Raw genomic sequence first — 26,031 nt, forward strand, 5'->3', positions numbered from 1 at the left:
TCTTGACCAGATACAAAAGAGGGCAGGGCTCCTGCAGCTTTAGCTGATGTGATGACGAGGGGATTTTACTAGGTGCTGCATGCATACAAATGACACCTGCTGAAATTCCCTTTTCTATGCAACTTTTAAAGATACAGGAGCCCTGTCCTCCTTTCCATAGGGTCACCCTAGGAAAGTTGCTGTAGGCAGAGAAGCAAGCAAACTCTGGGTTTAGTGACCCGAATAATAAAATCCCTTTCCTCCATCGTAAAGGAGATTAAGGCGATCAGGTAATACTAACAGAAAACCGGCACCCCTTTTTAAAAATATTGGTCCCTAGGCATCTCAAAAAACAAAACAAAAAAGATCAGGGTGTCCCTTCAGTTAATAATATAAATGCTTACAAACTCTTAAAGAGTTTTACCTTGGCATGAGTTTAAAGAATCCTTGGTCCCTTGAAAAGTTGTGTAGCAGCATAAAAGGGCACTGAAGACCCAACTGTTAAGACTTTTAGCCTTCCTCAACCTGGGGCGCTCCAGATGTGTTGGACTGCATCTCCCAGAATGCCCCAGCCAGCTGGCTGGGGCATTCTGGGAGTTGTAGTCCAACACATCTGGAGCGCCCCAGGTTGAGGAAGGCTGTGTTAAGTAGAGCAAAGGGTATGGGAGAGAAAGAGAAGTTTGTCTTGAAAGCCTTTTCAAGTTCCTAGACCACATCATGAAATACAGAATTTCTTACATTTCAAATACTGTGGTTATGGCCTGCAATGGTGACTGTAGTAGGAAAAAAAAAACCTTAAAACACAGGAGACAGCTACTCATAGACAGCTGATAGCCCCTCTTTTTTTAAAAAAAAAAATCTACTCACCACAAATGCTTCTTGTAACTGAACATCAGGTCAGCCAGTGGACAGAGATTAAAACACCTTTCTCAGTGGTAGTAGGAGAATGAATCAGACTAGAGAACTATTTGTAAAATAAGTGCTATGGGTCGAAATTTCTAAGTCAGCATAGAGCTTTCAAGTGATTTCCAGAACCTCAGTTTTTTTGTTTTGATTTTAAAAATAAAAAAGCAAAAAAAGAAGAAGCTAAGATTCTAGTCATCATTATGAAGATTTTTACGAGAGAAAAACAAGTATTGTCTAAACCATTGTTCAGGTCGTGGCGTTTCTACACCCTTCTGGCTGCCTTTCACCCTCCAAATATATTCCTTTACCAGTTCACTCCTTGCTCATTCACCTGCCTGCGGAATTGCAACGTTCTTGGCCCCCAAAAAAGCCTTCATTCTGAAAAGACTCTGATAAACGCACGCAAAAAATTCATCCATTGGGCACAAATAGTTTTCGGCAAGAATGCGTCGGGTTGATTGTGTAGTTGAGTATCAAAACGGGCCTGTTCTTAGGGCTGTGTGTACACCACAATGGCGCACGAGTACAGAGCATGGCTAGAACCTGGCCCTGGGTGCAAAATGGGGCATCTCGGCTTTGTTTTAACATCCTCCCCGCAACACGTTCTGTGAAAATACACTTCGAAGTGTGAGGGCACGGCCTGCTGGCATCCTCACAAGTTGGAGGAGTTGCCTCATATCAAATCAACCCCTGGATCCATCTAGTTTGACTGGGAGCAATGGCACTCCAGGGTCCAAGTGTTGGCGGGTGGTGGTGGGTGGGAATGGGTTCTCCTGCAATAGTTCCTAGCCCTACTAGGAGAAGCAGGCCAAGCCTCTACTTTTTTGAAGCGTGGCTTCTGTTCTACACCTCAGAATCTAGATCCGATTTCTGACAAGAAGTATACACACAGCCCTGGTTCTGGCTCACAACACCCGAAGGATCAACCCGACTCACTTATCCCCCCAAAACTCTGAAGACCTTTCTTTTCATCTCTGCTTGGATGGGGAGGGAGAAAGGTAGAGGAAAGACAAATTTCTTTGAGAAGTTGCAATTACAGGCACTGCAGGATCGCTGGGAGAAGGAGGTGGGGAGAGGATAGGGCTCCCCAGCTCACTGGCCCTCTTGTTCCTGATAGTAGTAATAATCGGCTGAATTCTCATCTTCGTTTTGTGCTGCGTTGGCCGCCTCGCCAGGGTTGCCTTGGGGGCAGTATTTGGGGTCGTAGATCTGGCGGCCCAAGCCAAAAACCTGCCCACTTTGGTTGGCCCCCTGGTTGTAGCCCATCTGGAGTGACATGGAGCCGTCGTCGCATTTGTCTGTGCCCAGCTTGGAATCGTAGATGTGCCGCCGGGTGCCTGGCGCTGTCATGCCCACCTGAGGGGGAAAGAGGAGCGGAAGAAATTCAGCACGGAGCGGGGAGGTAAATTCAGCACGGCTACGGCGGGCACGGAATCCGTGAATGAAGGCACAACCCTAGAGCCTGAATGCTGGGAGTTACCCTTTTTCTTGTCCTAAACGTGGACTAGGATTGGGCCCTTAATCCGTTTACACCGGCTTTGCCCAAGCAGGTTGGAAAAGGCTGGTAAATACCAAATGGAGCCCAAAAACCAAGGTGCTAACCTTAACCAAAAACAGACAATTAAAAGTTAAGGCTATGGTTATAAATTAAAATTTAATACCAATGAAGTTAAATTATTAATACTTCCAAAGAGCACTTTTATACATTTACAGGTAAAGGAATACATTAAAGACAGTGCTCATTTGACTCTGGCCATACGCGTTTCGACTTTTGTCTCTATTAGGCCTCATCTGGAGTATTGCGTCCAGTTCTGGGCACCATACTTCAAGAATCATAGAATCATAGAATAGCAGAGTTGGAAGGGGCCTACAAGGCCATCGAGTCCAACCCCCTGCTCAATGCAGGAATCCACCCTAAAGCATCCCTGACAGAGGGTTGCCCAGCTGCCTCTTGAAGGCCTCTAGTGTGGGAGAGCCCACCACATCCCTAGATAACTGGTTCCATTGTTGTACTGCTCTAACAGTCAGGAAGTTTTTCCTGAGGTCCAGCTGGAATCTGGCTTCCTGTAACTTGAGCCCATTATGCAGACAAGTTGGAGCGTGTTCAGAGGAGGGCAACCAAGATGATCAGGGGCCTGGAAACAAAGCCCTGTGAAGAGAGACTGAAAGAACTGGGCAGGTTTAGCCTGGAGAAGAGAAGATTGAGGGAAGACATGAGAGCACCCTTCAAATACTTAAAAGGTTGTCCCACAGAGGAGGGCCAGGATCTCTTCTTGATCCTCCCAGAGTGCAGGACACAGAATAACGGGCTGAAGTTACAGGAAGCCAGATTCCGGCTGGACATCAGGAAAAACTTCCTGACTGTTAGAGCAGTACGACAAGGGAACCAGTTACCTAGGGAGGTTGTAGGCGCTCCCACAATAGAGGCATTCAAGAAGCAGCTGGACAACCATCTGTCAGGGATGCTTTAAGGTGGATTCCTGTTGGACTCGATGGCCTTATAGGCCCCTTCCAATTCTATGATTCTTCGTCAGTCACTAAAAATATACAGAAAGACATTTGATAGGGCCTTAGAGGCAAAGGGATTTTATCTTATTTTATTTTCTTGTTTAAATAACATAAAGTTTTTTTGGACCTCCCTAAGCTGTAGAGTACCCAGAACTATTTTTTTTTTCAAAAAGGGTCTGACTTAGGTGTTCCCAAAATTAGGGATTTTCATATGTCACTCCCCAAGGTAGAGTGCGCCCTGAAATTAAAAATGAAGCATTTGATTATGCCTTTGTGTTTTACAGGAGTGACACAGAAAAATCCCTAACTTTGGGAACACCTAAGTCAGACCCTTTTTGAAAACTTTATGTCATTTAAACAAGAAAAGAAAAGAAGATAAAATCCCTTTGCCTCTATCTAAGGCCCTAACAAATGTCTTTCTGTGTATTTTTAGTGATTGGGCCACTCATGAAGACAAAAGTTGAAACGCGTATGGCCAGAGTCAAATGAGCACTGTTTTTAGTGTATTACTTTATCTGTAAATGTAGACGAATGCTCTTTGGAAGGATTAATAATTTAACTTCTAAAAATACCAAGGGGAGCCACCAATTCTTCTGCTATGCCACAAGGCCCAGTTTGAAAGACGGACGCCCTCAACTCGTACCTGGCTGGCACACTTGTTTGTCCCCATCTGCAGGCTGATGGTAGAGTGGTCCATGGGAGGTAGAATTTGGTTCTTGGGGTCGTACAGGTGTCTCCGGGTGCCGTAGGCGGTCATTCCCGACTGACTGGCACACTTGTTGGTACCCATCTGAAGCAGAGAGATGGCAGTTTATTACACGTGCATAACGATGAGTCGGAAGACCTAAAGATGGTCGTGCACGCGCTGGTAACTTCGAGGCTCAACTTCTGCAATGCGCTCTACGTAGGGCTACCTTTGTGCCTAGTCTGGAAACTACAACTAGTTCAAAATATAGCAGCCAGGTTGGTCCCTAGTACATCTAGGGGGGACCACATCACACTAGTTTTAAAATCTCTTCACTGGCTGCCAATTAGTTTCCGGGCGAAGTGTAAAGTGTTGGTTATCACCTTTAAAGCCCTACATGGTTTGGGTCCAGGCTACCTGCGGGATCGCCTTCTCCCGTACAATCCGCCCCGCACACTCAGGTCCTCCGGGAAGAATCTACTTCAGTCTGCCAAAATTAGGCTGACAGGTATTACCCAGAGGACCTTCTCTTCTGCTGCTCCCAGACTGTGGAATGTCCGGCCGGGGGAGATTCGTCAACTTAACAGTCTTTTAGCATTTAAGAAAGCTATAAAGACTGATCTCTTCCGGCAGGCCTACCCAGTCAAATTTTAAGACGTCTGGCTGGCTGTTATTTTAATCAGGTATTAGTTTTTATATCTTTTAATCAGTTTTATGTATTTTATAATATTTTGTATTCCATGTTGTTCCCCGCCTCGATCCAGAGGGAGAGGCGGGTAATAAAATAAATATATGATGATGATATCTATAGAAACATCTGGGCCTCAGTCACCAACTCAAGAGGCTATTAAATGATTTCGGTACTTTTGCAACAATTGGGAAGCTGAAATTTGGCACAGCGCATCCCTGTTACAAGGAAACGTGATGTGTATGTTGTAAACAGCTAAAAATGGCAACGTGCAATAGACAGTAGTCCGTCATAAAACAAACCAGCCAACTCACACATGAACATAAAAACATAAGAAATGCCCTGATGCTGGATCAGACCAAGGGTCCATCTAGTCCAGCACTCTGTTCACACAGTGGCCAACCAGACATTGGCCAGAGATGAACAAGCAGAACATGGTGCAACAGCACCCTCCTGCCCATGTTCCCCAGCAACTGGTGCGCACAGGCTTACTGCATCGAATACTGGAGATAGCACACAACCATCAGGGCTAGTAGCCATGGATAGCCTTCGCCTCCAGGAATTGATCCAACCCCCTTTTGAAGTCGTCCAGATTGGTGGCCATCACTACATCTTGTGGTAGCGAGTTCCATAATTTAACTCTGCGCTGTGTGAAGGACTTTCTTTTATTTGTTCTGGATCTCCCACCCGTCAGCTTCAAGGGTTCCAGTATTTTGAGAGAGGGAGAAAAATGTCTCCCTGTCCACATTCTCCATACCATGCATAATTTTGTACATGATTCATGCAACATAAGGACAGGGGTGCACAATCCAAGGCCTGGGGGCAAAATCCGGCCTGCCTGGGGTTTCCCAGATGGGCACACACCCTTCCTCCACCAATCATTTTATGGCTTCCTGGCTTTGGTGCCTCTACCACTGCTGCCCACTGCCCTGTTCTAAAAGGTTGAAATGCCTCTCTTGGTGTAGGGCGTCTTCGAAATTTAATTTGGGCCTCAGCCTGAGAGAGGTTCAATACCCCCCTGGTGTAGTGAGGAGTGCCAAATAATTTTTTAAAACCCTAACATCTGTAGAAAGATTTCAAGTAGTCAAAGCACGTCACATGCATTACAACAACCCCATACTGAAGATGGCGGGGAGGCTAAGAGTGAGCAACTTGCCTAAGGCCACATAGTGAGTTTGTGGCAGAACCGAGATTCGAACCGGATTTGTAACTCAGTCTTGACTGCCATGCTACACCAGCATGGACTTAATACACACCATCTATCCAGGTCATCAGTGGCAACCAGGATTCCCCCCCACCGCAGTGCCACTGGACTCACCTGCAGACCAATGACGCAGTGCCCAGCTTTCAGTTTTGCATCATCGAAGCACCTCTCCTGTTTCTCTGAATACTTCACCCCAATGTCCACCCCGCTGTCCATTCCCTTCGTCTTGGCCTGCAGAAACAAGGAAGATGAGGTGGCCATCCAGTCCTGATCTGTTCCTCTACCAGGTGTGACTTAGAAGCCTAGTCATTTTTATTAGGGCTGTGCAATGCCTCGGATCCAAACCCCGAATCCAAAGCGGATCGGGGTGATTCGGACCCTTCCGAATCGGATCCGAGGCAATTCGGGCGAAGGCGGCCCAATTGACTCCGAAGCTTTAGGCCGCTGCCACCCCATAAGACAGGAAGTAGGCTGCGAGTTGCCTCAGAGGGGCCGAATTTCACCTTGGCTTCGGTGCTGAGGCGTGTCGGGCAACCCCTGAAGCACCCCCAAGCCAAACCGGGGCTGCTTCGGGGGCTCCAAATTGGCCTCCGAGGGGGATCAGAGGGTGGCTGCACAGCACTAATTTTTATTGCTTCCCCGCAACATCATAGTTCTCTTGGCCAAGGAGAAAGTCTCCAAAAGAATGTCTGGAGACCCTGGGTAAGATGTTTCAGCTCCTCCAACACAGGTCTTTGGTCCCTCACCACTCCCCCGCCCTGCCCCAACCCCCGCTCCTTACAAAGGATTCTTCGGGGCTTTGAAAAAAATGGAGCTACTCAACACTTTTTTTTCCTGTTCAGAGAAAAGATGCAACACCACATGTGTTGGTGATGCAACACCACACGCTCTGGTGTCTCAGAGACCATTGCTGCCCCCTCCCCTTATGATGGCCAGGAACAGTCCTGCTTCAGATACTATCCTGCAGAGTGGTTAACCACACTGCTGCAGTCAACGGGGCCTTTTTGGTGGCTGCACCGAAGTTTCACCACAGTCTTCCAGAAGGGATTCGTCAACGCTCCTCCCTCTTAGTTTTCTAAACGGCTTATTTTAGGCTGGTGTTTGGACAGCCTATTCTACTTCTGCTGATTTGTAATCTTTTAAAGTTTCTAAAAAATTCAGAGTGATCTAATTCTAGAATGTTTATTTTACTTGTATCGAAGGCCTCATCTACACCAAGCAGGATATTGCGCCATGAAAGTGGTATGAAAGTGGTATATAAAAGGCAGGAGCCACACTACTGCTTTATAGCAGTATTGAAGTGCACTGAGAACTGCTGGGGCCCATTGACCCATATACTGCTTTCATACCACGATATCCTGCCTGGTGTGGCTCCTGCCTTTTATATACCGCTTTCATACCCCTTTCATAGTGCAATATCCTGCTTGCTGCAGATAAGGCCTAAGAAACAAAGATTGGATTACTGCAACGCGCTCTGTGTGGGGCTGCCCTTGAAGCTGCTCCAGAAGCTGGAGCTTGTGCAGAATGCTGCAGCTCGGCTGTTGTCCGGAGCTGCCCCTTTCCAGCATGTAACTCCTCTGCTGAGGGAGCTGCACTGGCTGCCTATTCGCTACCGGGCCAGATTTAAGGTTCTTGTACTTGTGTACAAAGCCCTAAACAACTTGGGACCAGGATACCTGAGAGAGCGCCTTCTCCCTTACCAACCTGCCCGGTCCCTGAGGTCATCCGAGGGCCTGCTCCTGCTGGTTCCACCTAGATCCATCCTCCGATTGGAATCCACCAGGGGAAGAGCCTTCAGCGTGGTGGCCCCCCTCCTGTGGAACTCCCTGCCTCTGGAGGTCAGGCAGGCGCCAACCTTGTACTCCTTTCGGCGCCTCCTGAAAACATCTTTATTCCAGGAAGCCTTTCTTTAACATGCAGCCTCGGATTTCTGTTTTTGCTTCTTTTTAAATTTAGTTTTAACTGTTTTTATTCTGTTTTTATTTTTATTTTACCTTGTACACTGCTCCGAAATTTTTCAAGGGGGAGCGGTATATAAATATTCTAAATAAATAAATAATAAATAAACAAACAAAGCAAAAAAATAGTAACCCATGTCAAAATAAAATAAAACGCATCACATGTATTTGAGCTACAATATGGGGAAGGGCTGTGACTCAGTGGTCAAGCACCTGCTTTGCAAGCCAAAGGTTGCAGGTTCGATTCCTGCCATCTCCAGATAGGGCAGGAAAAACTCCTGCCTGAAACCCTAGACAGCAGCTGCCAGTCAGTGCTGGCAATACTGGGCTCGATAGACCACTGGTTTGACACCATATAAAGCCTCTTCCTACATTCCATTTGAAGGGGAAAATTAAAGTCATTTGTCTTGCTGTGAACCTTCCCAGGTATTAAGCTCTGAAAGAGAGGCCCTTTTCAGGGCACCATGACCGCAGCGGTCCGCTCGTGGGGCACGTGTGAAAGGGCTTGCTTCTGTGTTGAGCAGGGGGTTGGACTGGATGGCCTTATAGGACCCTTCCAACTCTACTATTCTAAGGTTCTATGTGTTACCCACAAGCTATGAAATGTGCTCCCTGAAGAATTACAAACAGCTTGGGGCCAGGTTATCTGAAGGAACGCCTCCTCCCATATGTACCTGCCCAGACCCTAAGGTCATCTTCAGGGGTCCTTCTCCGTGAGCCCCTGCCAAAGGAAGTGAGGCAGGTGGCTACCAGGAGGAGGGTCTTCTCTGCTGTGGCACCCCGGCTGTGGAATGAGCTCCCTAAGGAGGTTCGCTTATATGCTTTTAGACGCCAGGTGAAGACCTTTTTATTCTCCCAATATTTTAACAATCTATAAATTTTAAATAACATGGCTTTAAATTTGTAATTTTGCATTGCTGCTGTTTTGTTTTTATCTGGTTGAGTTTTTATATTGTATTTTATATTATGGTTTTATACTGTTGTTTTATATTTTGAATGGTTTTAATTTTTGTGAACCGCCCAGAGAGCTCCGGCTATTGGGCGGTATAGAAATGTAATAAATAAATAAATAAATAAATAAATAAATAAATAAATGGCCCCCATTCTCTAGGCCTTTGGTAAAGGTGTGAGGACACATCTTTTCAAGTCAGCCTTTCACATTTTAATGTTTTTGATTTTATTGTTGCAAGGTTTTATTGTTAGATACCACCAGAATGGCTCACAGAGAAAGCAGTATATAAATGCTAATAACTAAGTAATAAATTAATGTTATTTCAATGTTATATTGTGTAGAAAGTTTTATCAGAATACTTCCTTTATTTTGGCCCAGTTCAGAAGACACCTTAAGCCATGGCTTTAACCACAGTGGTTAAGCCAGAAAGCCAGGCTGCATTCAGAAGACACCTTAAACCATGGCTTTAACCATGGTGAATAAAGCAAAAACCCTTATTCACCATGGTTAAAGCTGTGGTTTAAGGTGCCTTCTGAACATGGCCTGGCTTTCTGGCATAACCATCATGGTTATTAAAGCCATGGTTTAAGGTGTCTTCTGAATGGCCCCATAGTTCATATTTAAAGGGGGTACTGAAATTGTTGATACGCTAGTAAATTTTAGCAAACCAAAGACCTGTGCATGATATGTTGGCAGCCACTTTGGAACTGCTGAGTTTGCCTAGCATCACGTTTGCAGCTGTGAAATAATAAAGCACTGGAGAGATTTCCGAAAAGTTTTCGCTTTGGAAAATTCTCCACGCGCCCCTCACTGCCTCAGCTCACCATGCCTGCCAAAGCCAGGAGCGACACCTGGACCTGGGTCATGTTTCCACTTTCGTACAGATCGTTGGCCTCAAACACGTCAACGGGCTTCAAGCCGTAGCTAATCATGGCCTTGATGAAGTTGGAGAGGTTTTCCAGCTGTTGAAAGGAACAGATGTCACACGTCAAGGGCCAGTGTGAGGATCAGGCTCACAAAACTAGTCCCAGATTTCATAGAATCATAGAATAGCAGAGTTGGAAGGGGCCTACAAGGCCATCGAGTCCAACCCCCTGCTCAATGCAAGAATCCACCCTAAAGCATCCCTGACAGAGGGTTGTCCAGCTGCCTCTTGAAGACCTCTAGTGTGGGAGAGCCCACCACCTCCCTAGGTAGCTGATTCCATTGTCGTACTGCTCTAACAGTCAGGAAGTTATTCCTGATGTCCAGCCGGAATCTGGCTTCCTTTAACTTGAGCCTGTTATTCCGTGTCCTTGAAAAGCCACAGCGGTTTGTGCTTATGAACATAACTGGTCTTGCCCTAACTATAATTCTATGATTCTATCTTGCACCTGGCGTTGTGACTCCTGCAACGGACCAGGGGCAGGACTAGGTATAACTTGGCTCAGCAATACTAAAAGCGAGAAGGATCTTGGAATTGTTGTACATCACAAGCTGAATATGAGCCAACAGTGCGATGTGGCTGCACGAAAGGCCAATGCTATTTTGGGCTGCGTTAATACAAATATAGCTTCCAAATCGCATTCGGTCCTGGTTCCCCTCTGTTCAGCACTGGTTATCTTGAGTATTTCGTCCAGTTCTGGGCAACACACTTCAAGAAGGATGCAGACAAGCTGGAGGAGTTCAGAGGAGGGCAATGAGGATGATCAGGGGTCTGGAAACAAAGCCCTATGAAGAGAGACTGAAAGAAGTAGGCAGGTTTAGCCTTGAGAAGACTGAGGGGAGACATGATAGCACTCTTCAAATACACAGAGGAGGGCCAGGATCTCTTCTCGATCCTCCCAGAGTGCAGGACACGGAATAACGGGCTCAAGTTACAGGAAGCCAGATTCCGGCTGGACATCAGGAAAAACATCCTGATTGTTAGAGCAGTATGACAATGGAGCCAGTGACCTAGGGAGGTTGTGGGCTCTCCCACCCTAGAGGCCTTCAAGAGGCAGCTGGACAACCCTCTGTCAGGGATGCTTTAGGGTGGATTCCTGCATTGAGCAGGGGGTTGGACTCGATGGCCTTAGAGGCCCCTTCCAACTCTACCATTCTATGATTCTAGGTGAACCCCACAGTCCCTCCAAGTCGACGATTCTACGATTTCCAAGTAAACCTGGGGGCTCCCTAATAGCAATGGCGAACGGGCTTCCATCAGAGGATGGCTTGCCTGCGTATCGAGTGCATTCTGGAAAGCACAAATTTGGGCCTGGCAGGCCGGGAACACATTTCCTATCCCCGCTGGAATAGCTTCACAGAACCCTCTACAACTTGAGCCTGCACATGTGAGGGCTGAATGGGTGGAAGGGAACAGCAGGGTCCCATGTGCCTGAACACAGGCAGAACCTTCCCTGCAATCAAGAACGTCGGTAAAACCGTGTTTTCCACTCAGTTTTCCCAAACTGGCACCCTCCAGATGTAGTCCGACACATCTGGAGGGCACCAGGCTGGGGGAGACAGCGGTAGAGCGGCCTTCAGACCTTCTCCCTCAACACAGGAGGTGGGCGAGGATGGGGACATGGTTCAAATGCACACCCTTTCCCCCCCACACATACACAGCCTTGCACGCCTGGACAAGGCTATTCAAGGGTCCCTTGGCAGTCATGACAAAGTGGAAAGGCGGCCTTTGAAACGGTTTAGAAGACAGCAGAGAGCCAGAAAGGAAACACGGCAGCTGAACTTCTAGTGCTAAATGGGGATCTAAGCCAGCTGCAAGTCAAGATGAGAGCCAGTGTGGCCTAGTGGTTAGAGTGTTGGACTGGGAGTTGGGAGACCCGGGTTCTAGTCCCCACTCAGCCATGGAAACCCACTGGGTGACTTTGGGCCAGTCACAGACGCTCAGCCCAACCTACCTCACAGGGTGGTGGTTGTGAGGATAAAAATGGAGAGAAGGCGGATTATGTGGGTTCCTTGGAGGAAAAAAGGTAGGATATAAATGTAATAAAATAATAATAATAATAATAATAATAATAATAATAATAATAATAATGAAGACTGCAGACATCACACACACACACCAGAGTAGCAGCTGCTTTGATCTGACAACCGCCAAACTGCTTTTTATATTCTATTTTGTATTTACAATTTTAAATTGTTGGTTGTTTTTATGTTCTTCATGGTTTTAATTTTTGTGAACCGCCCAGAGAGCTTCGGCTATGGGGCGGTATAAAAATGTACTAAATAAAATAAATGGGAGTGGTAAAATCCTTGGCTGTAACAGCGTTTGTTGCCAGGAGTTGTTTATTGGACAGAGTATCAATACCCTGGATGAGGGAGTTGGCCACCTTTCACTGAGGCACCGAGACAGCAAGAGAGGGTATGTCTACACCTAAGGGTGTAGTGGGAGTGTCGTATTTCTCAGAAAACTCCTGCTATTTGATGGGAGGCAAATGACAGGTTTGCTAAGTAATCCACAAAGCTTTTATTAAGCAACAAACGTCTCTTCCATCTGAAGAGAGTCTAACTTCTTGGAAACGTCCCCCTAGGCAAAACTATGCAAACTAAGCGAGACAATTGTCCGTTCAAGAAGTATAGGAAGCCACTTCCCAAACGCCCGTAACTTCAGAGCGCCTGGTGCGGAGGCAAGTTCTGGCGTAATCGAACAGACTTTCTCACACCTTCCTTCCGCCCCATGCATTTGAGCTTCTGGCGGACCCTAGCATCAGCTAGCTTGTCAGGATGCTCACCTCCGGAAGAAAGCTCACTTCCCACCGAGTGTGTAGGATTTGGCCTTGAGGAGATAAGCTCTGGAGAGGGCTGACTCCCAGCTGGTGAATCGCCCTTGAGAGCTTCCTCCCCTACTAGTACAGGCTGGCTGGTGTCTGGCGTTGCGTCTCCTAGTTCTGAATCTGATTCTGATTGATTACCTGAAACATCTTCTCCCAAAACAGGCGCAGTAGGGTTAGACATGACAGGAGGGAGGGGAGATGACCCCAAACTTATCTGCTTCCAGGATCATCCCTGGCCATCTAAACGGAAGCGCGATATCCCAAAAGAGAAAAGGGACATCGCACCGTCATGTCTCCCTTTTTTTTTTTTAAAAAAAAGGCAGGCGCTAGAGCACACTTGTGTTCCAGCAAAAAAGTAAGTAAAAAAAAAGAGTCTGTGGACCTCTCGATCGTCCCTGGACCGCAGGAAAAACCAGGGTAAAAGTGTTTCCAGATATCCTGGGGAAACGGAGGGATTGTCTCTGCTTGCTCCCGGGATCCTCTGTGTGTCATGTGGACGCACAGGGATGATCCAGGGGGAAAAGGCAGGTGCAGACATGCCCAGAGAGAGAGAGAGAGAGAGAGAGAGAGAGAGAGAGAGAGAGAGAGAGAGAGAGAAGGAGAAGGGCCAACCGCATTCCGTTTCCCAAGAAACTTCAGCCATCATTTAAAACGAAGAAGCAACTCTCTAGACCCTAGGATAAGGTTGCTTGGCATCTTAAAAGCCAGCGAGGTTTTCAAATGGCTCCAGGGGGAGTTTCACCACCCTGCAGAGCGAAGCGCCGTTCCCTGGGACTGGCAAAACCAGTTTCGCAAACGGCCTCTTTCCGCTCTTGGACTTGCAGAGCAGCCTGAGAGGGCCAGCAGAAAGCGGCATCTCCTTCTCCTGCTCAACACTCCCCCCCCCCTGTCTTGGACGGATCAAGAGTCAGGTTAACCATACAGGTTGCAAGGGTCCCGGGCGTTCTTGTCAGGGGGTCCCCTGCTAGGTTGTGGGCCCTCGGGAGCTGCCCGACCAAGCCTACCCTTGACGCCAGCTCTGTTCAAAGCCATCGTGGCTTGTTTTCCTGCTTTCGCAGCATCAACACATACCTGATGCCAGTTGAGGGCGGAGTGGTTGATTTTCCTTATTGAACCCGGCTGCAGCGTGTTGATTAACCTGTTTTTTTTGGGGGGGACACAGTTGCAGTTCTAGTTTAGTACCATTATAATGTTAATTCATTGGGGGAGGGGGGCAAGGGAGCAAGAAAGACCACAGGAGCTATGAAGCCACCCACTAGCAAGGTAACCACCTTCCTGCACTGAGCAGGGGGTTGGACTTGATGACCTTACAGCCCCCTCCCAACTCTACTATTCTATGATTCTAAGACCTGGGCTTACACTTCAAATCACCCAGGATGGGATCGCGGCAGTCCTGCTGGTCTAAGGCCCATCCATTCCCACAGTGACAGGGTATGGATTTTTATTGTCCAGATTTTTGTAACAACCAGAGCTGAAGCAAGTCTTGAGGGAGCTTGCATCAGGCTAAGTCAAGGGTTAATTGACAATTGGGATATGGAGTTAATTGATTAATTGAATCATGTGATCTGCTATGTCTGTATATAAAGAGCATCTGTGCAGTTTGTAAATTCCCTCCTGTGTGATGTATTTCTGAAAGTGTTACGCTTCGTGAGTATTATCTGTATGTCTTGATCCTGCAAATATCTACCTAGGAATCAGCTACCTAGGGAGGTGGTGGGCTCTCCCACACTAGAGGCCTTCAAGAGGCAGCTGGACAACCATCTGTCAGGGATGCTTTAGGGTGGATTCCTGCATTGAGCAGGGGGTTGGACTAGATGGCCTTGTAGGCCCCTTCCAACTCTGCTATTCTATGATTCTATACCTCAAAGTAAATGTTATATTCGTGTTTACTGAAGTTGCTGCAGTGTATTATTCCTAATTATTATTAATTATTATCATTATTCCTGCTATAGAGTTATATCAGTATCCTGGAAACTTCAGCAAAACATCTGCTATCTACAGGTTTGCTTCCAACTGAGCTGTGTGAGCCAAAGTGGAGAAGTCGGTAGCTTCTAATAGTTTTCTCCAAACTCAGCTTGTTTGCAATCCCTGACACTCAGGGCCAGAGGTAAGCCTACAATTAGGGCGCGAAGGACGCAGCCCACCCACATCGCTTCCCCACTCCCAGCAATTAGTATACAGAATAATAATAATAATAATAATAATAATAATAATAATAATAATAAATTATTTCTTACCCGCCTCTCCATCCTGATCGAGGCGGGAAGCAACAGTAAGTATAAAACACATAAAATACTGATTAAAAACATAGTATACATTGTTAAAACTTCCTAAAAAAAACATCCTAAAAGCATCCTAAAATTCCACTGGATCGGCCTGCCGGAAGAGATCAGTCTTTATACCGTTGTGTTTCAGGGGCGGAGAACATCCGGCCCTCCAACGGTTCCAATCCTGCCTTCTGTTCCCCAGAAGGTCACCCCTCCTTCCTGTGCCCCTCCTTCCCCCCCCCCCCCAAACACTAACCGTTTGGTGGTTTTCTGGCTTTTGTGAAGTTTTTCCCCCCATTCTTCACAAAAAACTTTTGTGAAGTTTTCCTCCCCAGGTAAGGGGGGAGGAGGGAGGGGGGCCTTACGCTGCCCCCGCCGCTGTGGAGCTCCGATTCGGAGCCGGAGCTCCGCAGCGGACCCGAGGCGGATCGAGGCGGGGCGGAGCGAGCCCGATCTGCAAATTGTGGATGAGGTGCGAAGCGGATCGGTGGGTCCGTGCACAGCCCTACCATCTACACCAAGCAGGATATTCCGCTATGAAAGCGGTATATAAAAGGCAGGAGCCACACGACTGCTTTATAGCAGCATTGAAGTGCACTGACAACTGTTGGGGCCCATGGACTCAGACCATATACCGCTTTCATACCGCTATATCCTGCTTGGTGTGGCTCCTGCCTTTGATATACTGATTTCATACCGCTTTCATAGTGGAATATCGTGCTTGGTGTAGATGAGCCCTACATGAAGTTTATTCTTCATCACGTGTCTAAGGCCTCATCTACACCAAGCAGGATAAAGCAGTATGAAAGCAGTATATGTGGTGTAGTGGCTAGAGTGTCGGACTGGGAGTTGGGAGATCTGGGTTCTAGATCTCCCATGGAAACCCAGCGGGTGACTTTGGGCCGGTCACAGACTCTCAGCCCAACCCACCTCACAGGGTTGTCGTTGTGAGGATAAAAATGGAGAGGAGGAGAATTATGTACGTCACCTTGGGTTCCTTGCAGGAAAAAAGGCGGGATATAAATGCAATAATAAATAAATAAATAAATAAAAATAAATATATGGCATGTATCAATGGGCCCCAACAGTTGTCAGTGCACGTCAATGCTGCTATAAAGCAGCAGTGTGGCTCCTGCCATTTATATACCACATTCATAACACTTTCATAGTGCTATATCCTGCTCGGTGTAGAAGAGGCCATAGTATATATTTTTCTACTGCAACATGCCACTGATAGTCTATGTCGGCCCGTGGACTATCTGGAAAAGGGCTGATCATTTACCATTTGGAGTTCATAAACATGACAACCTGTTTTAATGGATCAGTTTGAGCCTTTTGGTGCCTTAATTGGGCAAACACTGTCAAACGTATAGCCCTAAACAAGTAGTGTGTATTTTTGGCTAATTTTAAAAAACAGAGTCCATGTGTTCTGTTTTTGGGCAAAAGCTACTCGTTACTCATGACCATCTTGGCTAATAATTTTACTAGCATCACAGGCGATTTTTTAATAAAAGGGTTACCACACTTATTCATTCCAGATGACCACCAATTCTGGCCCATAGACTATTAACTGTCTTGGCCAATTCTTGACCACTCCTTCTCCATGATTTTGTCTCTGGAGTTGCCACCTCTACTTGCCATCCAGTGGAGTCAACAGATTTCCCCCTCTTCCAATCAGACTCCTGAAAGTGGTTATGGGGTATCGACAGTCGTACGGGCATAAAACACAAGCGCCCCTTGATTGGCCTACCACTCACTCGCAAAGAATGACGCCATCTTTCAGCCCCTTCTGGAAATCGGGGCTGATCTCTCTTCCGGTGACACTTTCTATCCACGCCCGCAACTCCGCTTCCTTTTGAGGGTCATACTTCTGGGCGAGCTAGAGAGGGACAAGGAGAAAGAGGTCTAGTTGGAAGGAATCCTTTTCTCAAACGCTTGAAGTGCACTGCCCAGGCCAACCCCATCAGGAGATCCACCCATCTAACCAACGGAGGTGGGGGCACCTGGAGAAAGATCTCGGCAACTGGGCAGGTTCATGTTCAGTGACCTAGGGAGGTTGTGGGCTCTCCCACACTAGAGTCATTCAAGAGGCAGCTGGACAACCACCTGTCAGGGATGCTTTAGGGTAGATTCCTGCATTGAGCAGGGAGTTGGACTCGATAGCCTTGTAGGCCCCTTCCAACTCTGCTATTCTATGATTCTATGTGGGTGTAGGGAGCGCTTGACATGAACTGGGTCACCGATACCGTTTCAGGTGCCAATTCCAAGCACATCCATAGCATCGCCTTTAAAAGCAAAACAGATTGGCAGCGTCATAAAACCTGGAAGACGCAAAGTACATAAGAACATCAGAAGTGCCCTGATGCTGGATCAGACCGAGGGTCCATCTAGTCCATCACTCTGTTCACAGTGGCCAACCAGCCATCGGCCAAGTGCAACAGCACCCTCCCACCCATGTTCCCCAGCAACTGGGCCACACAGGCTTATTGCCTCGAATACTGGAGATAGCACACAACCATCAGGGCCAGTAGCCATGGATCACCTTCGCCTCCAGGAATTTCTCCAACCCCCTTTTAAAGCCATCCAAATTGGTGGCCATCGCTACATCTTGTGGTAGTGAGTTCCATAATTTAACTCTGCGCTGTGTGAAGAAGAACTTTCTTTTTATTTGTCCTGGATCTCCCACCAACCCGTTTCATGGGTTCTAGTATTTTGAGAGAGGGAGAAAAATGTCTCCCTGTCCACATTCTCCATCCCATGCGTCGTTTTGTCCACCTCTATCATGTCTCCCCTTCAGCCTCCTTTTTTCTCAGCTAAACCATCCCAGTTGATGTAACCTTTCCTCGTAGGGGAGATGCTCCAGCCCTTTAATCATTTTAGTTGCCCTTTTCTGCACTTTCCCCAGCTCTGTAATATCCTTGAGTAGATCCCAAGAAGTGTTTCACCACACAAACGGATCACAAAGTCTTTCGAGCCACTCTGGAGTTCCATATGCAAAACTCAAGCGAGAGAAAGGGGGGTAGTTTGAGAAGCTGAGTCCCAGAAACCCGTTTCTTTGTGAACGAACCTGTAGGCAAAAAACTTGAACCACACCTAGATTTGAGAGTTGGTCGGGCCAAATAATGTTGCCGCAGCAGCACCTGGCAAGCATTTGCGCACCGCTGAAAGAGAGGAGAGCTGGGGAAGGGCCAGGAATCCAAGCAAGGTTTCTTTCCGACTCCTATTTTAAGAAGCACCTGCAGCTTTGAAGCCAGCAGGGAAAAGTTACCAATGAGATCATCGTCACAGAGCTTTTATTTAAGCCCAGGAAAAGAAGCCCATTAAGTCCAGCATCTTGTTTATCACAGCTTTTTCTTTCTTCCAAGATGGTTTTGTTTTAGATGGAGTGTGTATGTGTGTGTGTCAAGAGGAGCTGTCATAGGAGAGGCATTCATAGCATCATAGAATCATAGAGTTGGAAGGGGCCTATAAGGCCATCAAGTCCAACCCCCTGCTCAATCCAGCCTAAAGCATCCCTGACAGATGGTTGTCCAGCTGCCTCTTGAAGGCCTCTACTGTGGGAGAGACCACAACCTCCCTAGGTCACTGGTTCCATTGTCGCACTGCTCTAACAGTTAGGAAGTTTTTCCTGATGTCCAGCCAGAATCTGTCTTCCTGTAACTTGAGCCCGTTATTCCGTGTCCTGCACTCTGGGAGGATCGAGATCCTGGCCCTCCTCTGTGTGACAACCTTTCAAGTATTTGAAGAGTGCTATTCCCCTTCACTCAGATGGGTAGAGATGCCCCCAACACGGACCTACACCCAGCTCATCTCTCACCTTGCCAACTGCTTCCCCTTCTGGGCTTCTAATTTTTCCCCTTGTACATCTGCCCAACACTCTGCTGCTAAATTCACTCACCACTCTGACCACACTTGCCCCTTCAGAAATCCCTACACTATGAGAAAACAAGGCCAGAAGCCTTGATATACCCGCTCTATATGTAGGTCTCTGTATGTAGTTTGGTTCTTGCAAGTGAACTGCATGATGGGATTGGAATAATGTATGTGCCTGAATGTGCTGCAATGCGAAAACTGTTATATTGAATTACATGTGGATGGCTGCCACGGGATTGTGTGAGTGGACAAACTGGAGCATGTTCAGAGGAGGGCAGCGAGGATGATCAGGGGTCTGGAAAGAAAGCCCTGTGAAGAGAGACTGAAAGAACTGGGCATGTTTAGCCTGGAGAAGAGAAGATTGAGAGAAGACATGAAAGCACTCCTCAAATACTTGAAAGGTTGTCACACAGAGGAGGGCCAGGAACTCTTCTCAATCATCCCAGAGTACAGGACATGGAATAACGGGCTCAAGTTACAGGAACCCCGATTCCGTTTGGACATCAGGAAAAACTATCTGACTGTTAGAGCAGTACGACAATGGAACCAGTAACCTAGGGAGGTTGTGGGCTCTCCCACACTAGAGGCCTTCAAGAGGCAGCTGGACAACCACATGTCAGGGAGGCTTTAAGGTGGATTCTTGCATTGAGCAGGGGGTTGGACTTGAAGGATTTATAGGCCCCTTCCAACTCTACTATTCTATGATTCTATATGATTAATTGGAATTTCTAACTGTCAAGACCTTTTGATATAGTATATGACAAATGAGCTAGGTTGGTAAGGAGGACTGGGCATCCAGGTCAATCTGACATTGCCAGAAGAGTTATGGGCCATCTGTTAATAAGGTATAATGCATAAGTTTTCTTTAATATGTCTTTGTTTTGCTTTAGAACTTTGCTAACTGTTCATGGGTTAAGATGTACATGTATAGATATACCTGCTTTGCACAGCTGAGATGTTCTTTGTCTGAAGGACTTTCTCCATACAGTTGTATTATGCTGTATTTTTATACTGTAGTTTTAAACCTTTAAATTTTACATTGTGTTTTTTGATGTATTTTGAGGTTTTAATTATTGTGAACCGTCCAGAGAGCTTCGGGTATTGCGCAGTATAGAAATGCAATAAAGAAGTATGTTCTTTGTTTTATCTTTATTGATAGCCACCTCAGGAAATCTTCAAAAAGCAGGGTAATAATGTTTGAAACAAATAAATCGCTTTGGAGATCCCCCCAGTCAGAAAGCAGCGAGTGAAAAGAAACAACCAACTAAATTCAATTTTTTTTAGCCTTTTCCTATCTTTGTCCCTTATAAAAGGAATAGAATCACCACCTCCCAAGTGCTCTCAGTCTGCGCTGTATAATACCCTGGAGGAATATGGCAGGTCACATCCTGTGTCTGGTTACTGCTGACAGTGCAAACTTATCCCAGGGGTGTGTCAAGGCCTCGCTGGTGTACTCCCTTCCTTCAACATCCCTGATGTGGTGGTGTGAAAAAAACAAGATCAGAGTTCCAAAGGAGCAGCAATTAACCCAATCCAGCCATACAGAGATGTTTTCCAAGCCTGTGCTCTTGGGACAAGGCAGGAATTGCAAATTATTGGTTTGCATTTTATGGTGGTCATTTTTTTTTCTAACTGGGCAAACTGCATGCCAACTCTTAACTTTTATGGTCATCAGAGATCTTACTATTCAGCCAAGGCCTAATCTACACCATGCAGTATATATCACACTATGAAAGCGGTATATAAAGCCAGCGTGGTGTAGTGGCTAAAGTGAGAGTCAGGAGTCCCCACTCATCCATGGAAACCCACGGGGTGACTTTGGGCCAGTCACAGCTTCTCAGCCCAACCTCTACCTTGGTTGGGATAGCTAATACCCTGGAAGACAGAAACAAACTTCAAAGGGTCTTGATAGGCTGGAGTGCTGGGCTGAAAACAACAGAATGAAATTTAATAGGGATAAATGCTAAGTTCTACATTTAGGGAATAGAAACCAAAGGCACAGTTACAAGATGGGGGACACTTGGCTCAGCAATACTACAAACGAGAAGGATCTTGGAATTGTTGTAGATCGCAAGCTGAATAGGAGCCAACAGTGCGATATGGCTGCAAGAAAGGCAAATGCTATTTTGGGCTGCATTAATAGAAGTATAGCTTCCAAATCATGTGAGGTACTGGTTCCTCTCTATTCGGCCCTGGTTAGGCCTCATCTAGAGTATTGCGTCCAGTTCTGGGCTCCACAATTCAAGAAGGATGCAGACAAGCTGGAGCGTGTTCAGAAGAGGGCAACCAGGATGATCAGGGGTCCGGAAACAAAGCCCTATGAAGAGAGACTGAAAGAACTGGGCATGTTTAGCCTGGAGAAGAGAAGATTGAGGGGAGACATGAGAGCACTCTTCAAATACTTAAAAGGTTGTCACACAGAGAAGGGCCAGGATCTCTTCTCGATCCTCCCAGAGTGCAGGACACAGAATAACGGGCTCAAGTTAAAGGAAGCCAGATTCCGGCTGGACATCAGGAAAACTTCCTGACTGTTAGAGCAGTGCGACGGTGGAATCAGTTACCTAAGGAGGTTGTGGGCTCTCCCACACTAGAGGCCTTCAAGAGGCAGCTGGACAACCATCTGTCAGAAATGCTTTAGGGTGGATTCCTGCATTGAGCAGGGAGTTGGACTAGATGGCCTTGTAGGCCCCTTCCAACTCTGCTATTCTATGATTCTACCTCACAGGGTTGTTGTGAGGATAAAAACGGAGGAGGAGGAGGAGGATTATGTATGCCGCCTTGGGTTCCTTGGGAGGAAAAAAGGTGGGATATAAATGTAATAAATAAATAAAATAATAATAAAAAGCAGGAGCCACACTATTGCTTTATAGCAGTATTGGAGTGCACTGACAACTGTTGGGGCCCATTGATACATACCATATACTGCTTTCATACCGCTATATCCTGCTTGGTGTTGGATAGGCCCTAGTCACACACCCCAGAGACTCCAAAACAATTCCTTTAAGACATGTAGGGTCCCGTTCAGACAACAAGCTAAACCATGCTGCTTTAACCACAAAATGGTTAACGGAATGCATTAGCCAGGATCTCTTCTCGATCCTCCCAGGGTGCAGGACACGGAATAATGGGCTCAAGTTACAGGAAGCCAGATTCCAGCTGGACATCAGGAAAAACTTCCTGACTGTTAGAGCAGTACGACAATGGAATCAGTTACCTAGGGAGGTTGTGGGCTCTCCCACACTAGAGACCTTCAAGAGGCAGCTGGACAACCATCTGTCAGGGATGCTTTAGGGTGGATTCCTGCAATGAGCAGGGGGTTGGACTAGATGGCCTTGTAGGCCCCTTCCAACTCTCCTATTCTATGATTCAATGACATTCCATTAACCATTTTGTGGTTAAGCAGCATGGTTTAGCGTGTTGTTTGAACGGGGCTGTAATTTCCCCAAGGTTGCTAAAAATGTCAGTAACAATAAGAACATAATTAGGGTGACCATATGAAAAGGAGGACAGGGCTCCTGTATCTGTAACAGTTTTATTGAAAAGGAAATTTCAGTGGGTGTCATTTGTATATTTGGGGAACCTGGCGAAATTCCCTCTTCATCACAACCCTTAAAGCTGCCCTCTTTTAAATCGGGTCACTCTAGTATAGCTCCTGCACCTTTAACTGCTGTGATGCAGCGGGAATTTCCCCGGGTTCTCCGTATATACAAATGACACCTGCTGAAATTCCCTTTTCTATGCAACTGTTAAAGATACAGGAGCCCTGTCCTCCTTTTCATAGGGTCACCCTAACATAATAGAAGCCCATAGTAAACGTTTTTAAAGCATAACTCTAAACTCTGATAGTTGCCTGATATTCTTGTCTTTTTTATAAAAGGTTTTCAATTTAAAACAAAACACTGGTAAACTGCCAGTCAATTACCCCAAGCATGTGATCACGCACTTATCTAATCATCTAGCCAAGAATAATTTCCTGGTGACTAGACTGGAAAATAATTAAGCGAAGCAACATTATCCCACAGAAATATAAAAGCCAGCATAATTTGCTTCTGCAAACACAATTAAGTCAATTGCTGATGAGCTAATGACCACACCCTCTTCCGTCACCCCAAGATTGAACCAGATCACTGCAATTCTCTGTAGGATCTTGTCAACATATACTATTTTTTTCTACAGCTTTCAATTTCTGAACCCCCCACTATGCACTGCAATGCAACAGCCCACTACAGAATGAAATAAAATGAAGTCCTATCATTCTGTTTCAGCAAAAGCTAGCCATGGTGAACTACAGGGTGGATTGATTTAAATCAAAGGAATGTAATGATTTAAATCATCATTTAAATCAGAAAAAAAGTTGTTTTAAATAGGGTGACCCTATGAAAAGGAGGACAGGGCTCCTGTATCTTCAGCAGTTGTGTTGAAAAGGGAATTTCAGGAGGTGTCATTTGTATATATGGAGAACCTGGTGAAATTCCCTCTTCATCACAACAGTTAAAGCTGCAGGAGCTATACTAGAGTGACCCGATTTAAATGAGGCAGCTTTAACTGTTGGGATGAAGAGGGAATTTCACCAGGTTCCCCATATATACAAATGACACCTGCTGAAATTTTCTTTTCAATACAACTGTTAAAGATACAGGCGCCCCGTCCTCCTTTTCATATGGTCACCCTAAGATAGAGTAGATGCCCAAAATGTACATGTTATGGAGTTTAATTCAGTTTCGAAGCACAACACTTAGAACCCCAATAATTGTCCTGAGGAAAAGTGCTGAAATCTTTCTAACTCATTGTTTATGCTCTGTATCCAAATGGCTACCCCCATATAAGAGCAGGATTACAGGGGTTCTCTACAACAGGCTTTTTATCCCACAACTCTACTGGGACTTCTCCTTCTGCACTCTTTGCAGGATCAAGATCACTTTCCCTCCGCCCCAGGGATTTCATTTCTCTACAGCCACTGGAAGATGCTGTGGTTACAGTGCAACTCTGTAATTACACAGAAGGATTTAACTCACCATTTTTAAATACTGCATTTTCCCAGTTACAAATAAACCCATGGCAATGGTCACAAAGCATGAAAGAGGCCTAATTAGCTAGGCTTGTTAACTGGACAAGTGCAAGACCAATCAAACTAACAAATTTTGGAGTTATAATTAATTCCCCCCACTCCCTGATAACTAGACCTAAGAAAATACAGACAGCACACAACTTTTGGGGCTTGTTAGAATTAGGATGTTAACAGTAGAGCAGCAATACTACAAACGAGAAGGATGTTGGAATTGTTGTAGATCACAAGCTGAATAGGAGCCAACAGTACGATATGGCTGCAAGAAAAGCAAATGCTATTTTGGGCTGCATTAATAGAAATATAGCTTCCAAATCACATGAGGTACTGGTTCCTCTCTATTCGGACCTGGTTAGGCCTCATCTTGAGTATTGCATCCCGTTCTGGGCACCACACTTCAAGAAGGATGCAGACAAGCTGGAGGGGGTTCAGAGGAGGGCAACCAGGATGATCAGGGGTCTGGAAACAAAGCCCTAGGAAGAGAGACTGAAAGAACTGGGCATGTTCTTGAGAAGAGAAGGCTGTGGGGAGACATGATAGCACTCTTCAAGAACTTGAAAGGTTGTCCCACAGAGGAGTGCCAGGATCTTGTCTCGATCCTCCCAGAATGCAGGACACGGAATAATGGCATCTTTTCTCTCGTGCCCTGCAGCAGCTGGTCTTCAAAGGCACTCTTTAAATACTTGAAAGGTTGTCACACAGAGGAGGGCCAGGATCTCTTCTCGATCCTCCCAGAGTGCAGGACACGGAATAACGGGCTCAAGTTACAGGAAGCCAGATTCCGTCTGGACATCAGGAAAAACTTCCTGACTGTTAGAGCAGTATGACAATGGAACCAGTGACCTAAGGAGGTTGTGGGCTCTCCCACACTGGAGGCCTTCAAGAGGCAGCTGGACAACCATCTGTCAGGGATGCTTTAGGGTGGATTCCTGCATTTAGTGGTGGGTTGGACTCGATGGCCTTATAGCCCCATTCCAACTCTACTATTCTATGATTCTATTAATTCATTTTTCTTTAAAAAAAAATAATTTTAATGGAGGCCCATGCTATTTCATGTCTTATATTCAAAAGTATTCAGGGGGGAAAGAGGCTTTGACTACCCATATTTATAGCACATTGTGATTTATTCAATGTTCTCTTCCTAACCAAGTATATAATAAGGATTCTGGAGTTCCCTTGCGGGATGCAGGTGGGCGAAGGTCTTTTAGTCCATCCCTTGAATACTTTTGGCCATTCGAAAAGACATTTGAAATATTTGAGAGCCAGTGTGGTGTAGTGGCTAAAGTGTTGGTATAGTCCCCCCTCGGCCATGGAAACCCACTGGGTGACTTTGGGCCAGTCACAGACTCTCAGCCCAGCCTACCTCACAGGGTTGTTGTTGTGAGGCTAACATGGAGAAGAGGATTATGTACACTGCCTTGGGTTCCTTGGAGGAAAAAAGGTGGGATATAAATGCAATAATAAATAAATAAAAATAGTTCTATAGCATGAAAAAGTAGCATGACACTTCAGCTTTATAGGACTTATATTTAGTAAACAAACGTGCTAAAACAGATCCCAAAGATTCCTGAACAGGCATCGGAAATGTTTCAGAAAATCTACCTCACTACCTGCAACCACAATGGAGCAGTCAATCCACACACACACACCCAAACATCCAAGCTCTCCAAATCTTTTAATACATGGACAAAGGGTGCTCATTTTAAGTCAGGGCACTGCTGCAAATGCCACCTATTCAGGTTTTAGGTAGAGGAAAGCGTTTTGCTGGTGTGGAACGCAGAGCCAGCTCTCGGCTCTGCCACCGTCTCCCTCAGACACCCTTTGGCAAGTCTCTCAGCCTCGCTTGCCCAAATCTCAGGGAATACTTCAGAGGTTGATTACATGGCGCCATAAAGCCAGAGGTTGTGTAGCGTTATGATTAAAGGACGTGCAGCTCGCCCACTAGATGTTACGAATGGGCCCTCCTGCTTTGCTGACTGGAGAGATGTCTCTTCGTGTACAATCCTGCGGGCACAAACAGTTGTCAGTGCAAGATCATTGGCACACATGCCTTCACAACGTACCAACTGCTCAGCACCTGGGCTTCCATCATGGTAAGAGAAACCTTGATGTAGAATAAACCAGGTCTGTAATAGTTACTCACTTGCTTGAAGGCGTTTGAAAGGCCAATGCTATTTTGGGCTGCATTAAT

At 46.2% G+C, this 26,031-nt stretch overlaps 1 protein-coding gene across 1 annotated transcript in view; it reads right to left on the reverse strand.

Annotated features, from left to right (window-relative positions):
• Window positions 1–1,482: 1,482 nt before the first annotated feature.
• The window catches only part of CNN2 (calponin 2), a 33,418-nt gene continuing 8,869 nt past the window's right edge, over window positions 1,483–26,031 (reverse strand). Inside the window, exons 2-7 of the mRNA XM_063147256.1 lie at window positions 16,660–16,781; window positions 13,707–13,773; window positions 9,705–9,842; window positions 6,085–6,201; window positions 4,037–4,183; window positions 1,483–2,241 (exon numbers count right to left, since the gene is read on the reverse strand). Of these exons, the coding sequence (XP_063003326.1) occupies window positions 1,978–2,241; window positions 4,037–4,183; window positions 6,085–6,201; window positions 9,705–9,842; window positions 13,707–13,773; window positions 16,660–16,781 (855 nt within the window). The 3' untranslated portion in view covers window positions 1,483–1,977. The remainder of the gene's footprint in view (window positions 2,242–4,036; window positions 4,184–6,084; window positions 6,202–9,704; window positions 9,843–13,706; window positions 13,774–16,659; window positions 16,782–26,031) is intronic.

The sequence above is a fragment of the Elgaria multicarinata genome, chromosome 23, assembly GCF_023053635.1.
Source record: "Elgaria multicarinata webbii isolate HBS135686 ecotype San Diego chromosome 23, rElgMul1.1.pri, whole genome shotgun sequence".
In the NCBI taxonomy this organism is placed as follows: Eukaryota; Metazoa; Chordata; class Lepidosauria; order Squamata; family Anguidae; genus Elgaria; species Elgaria multicarinata.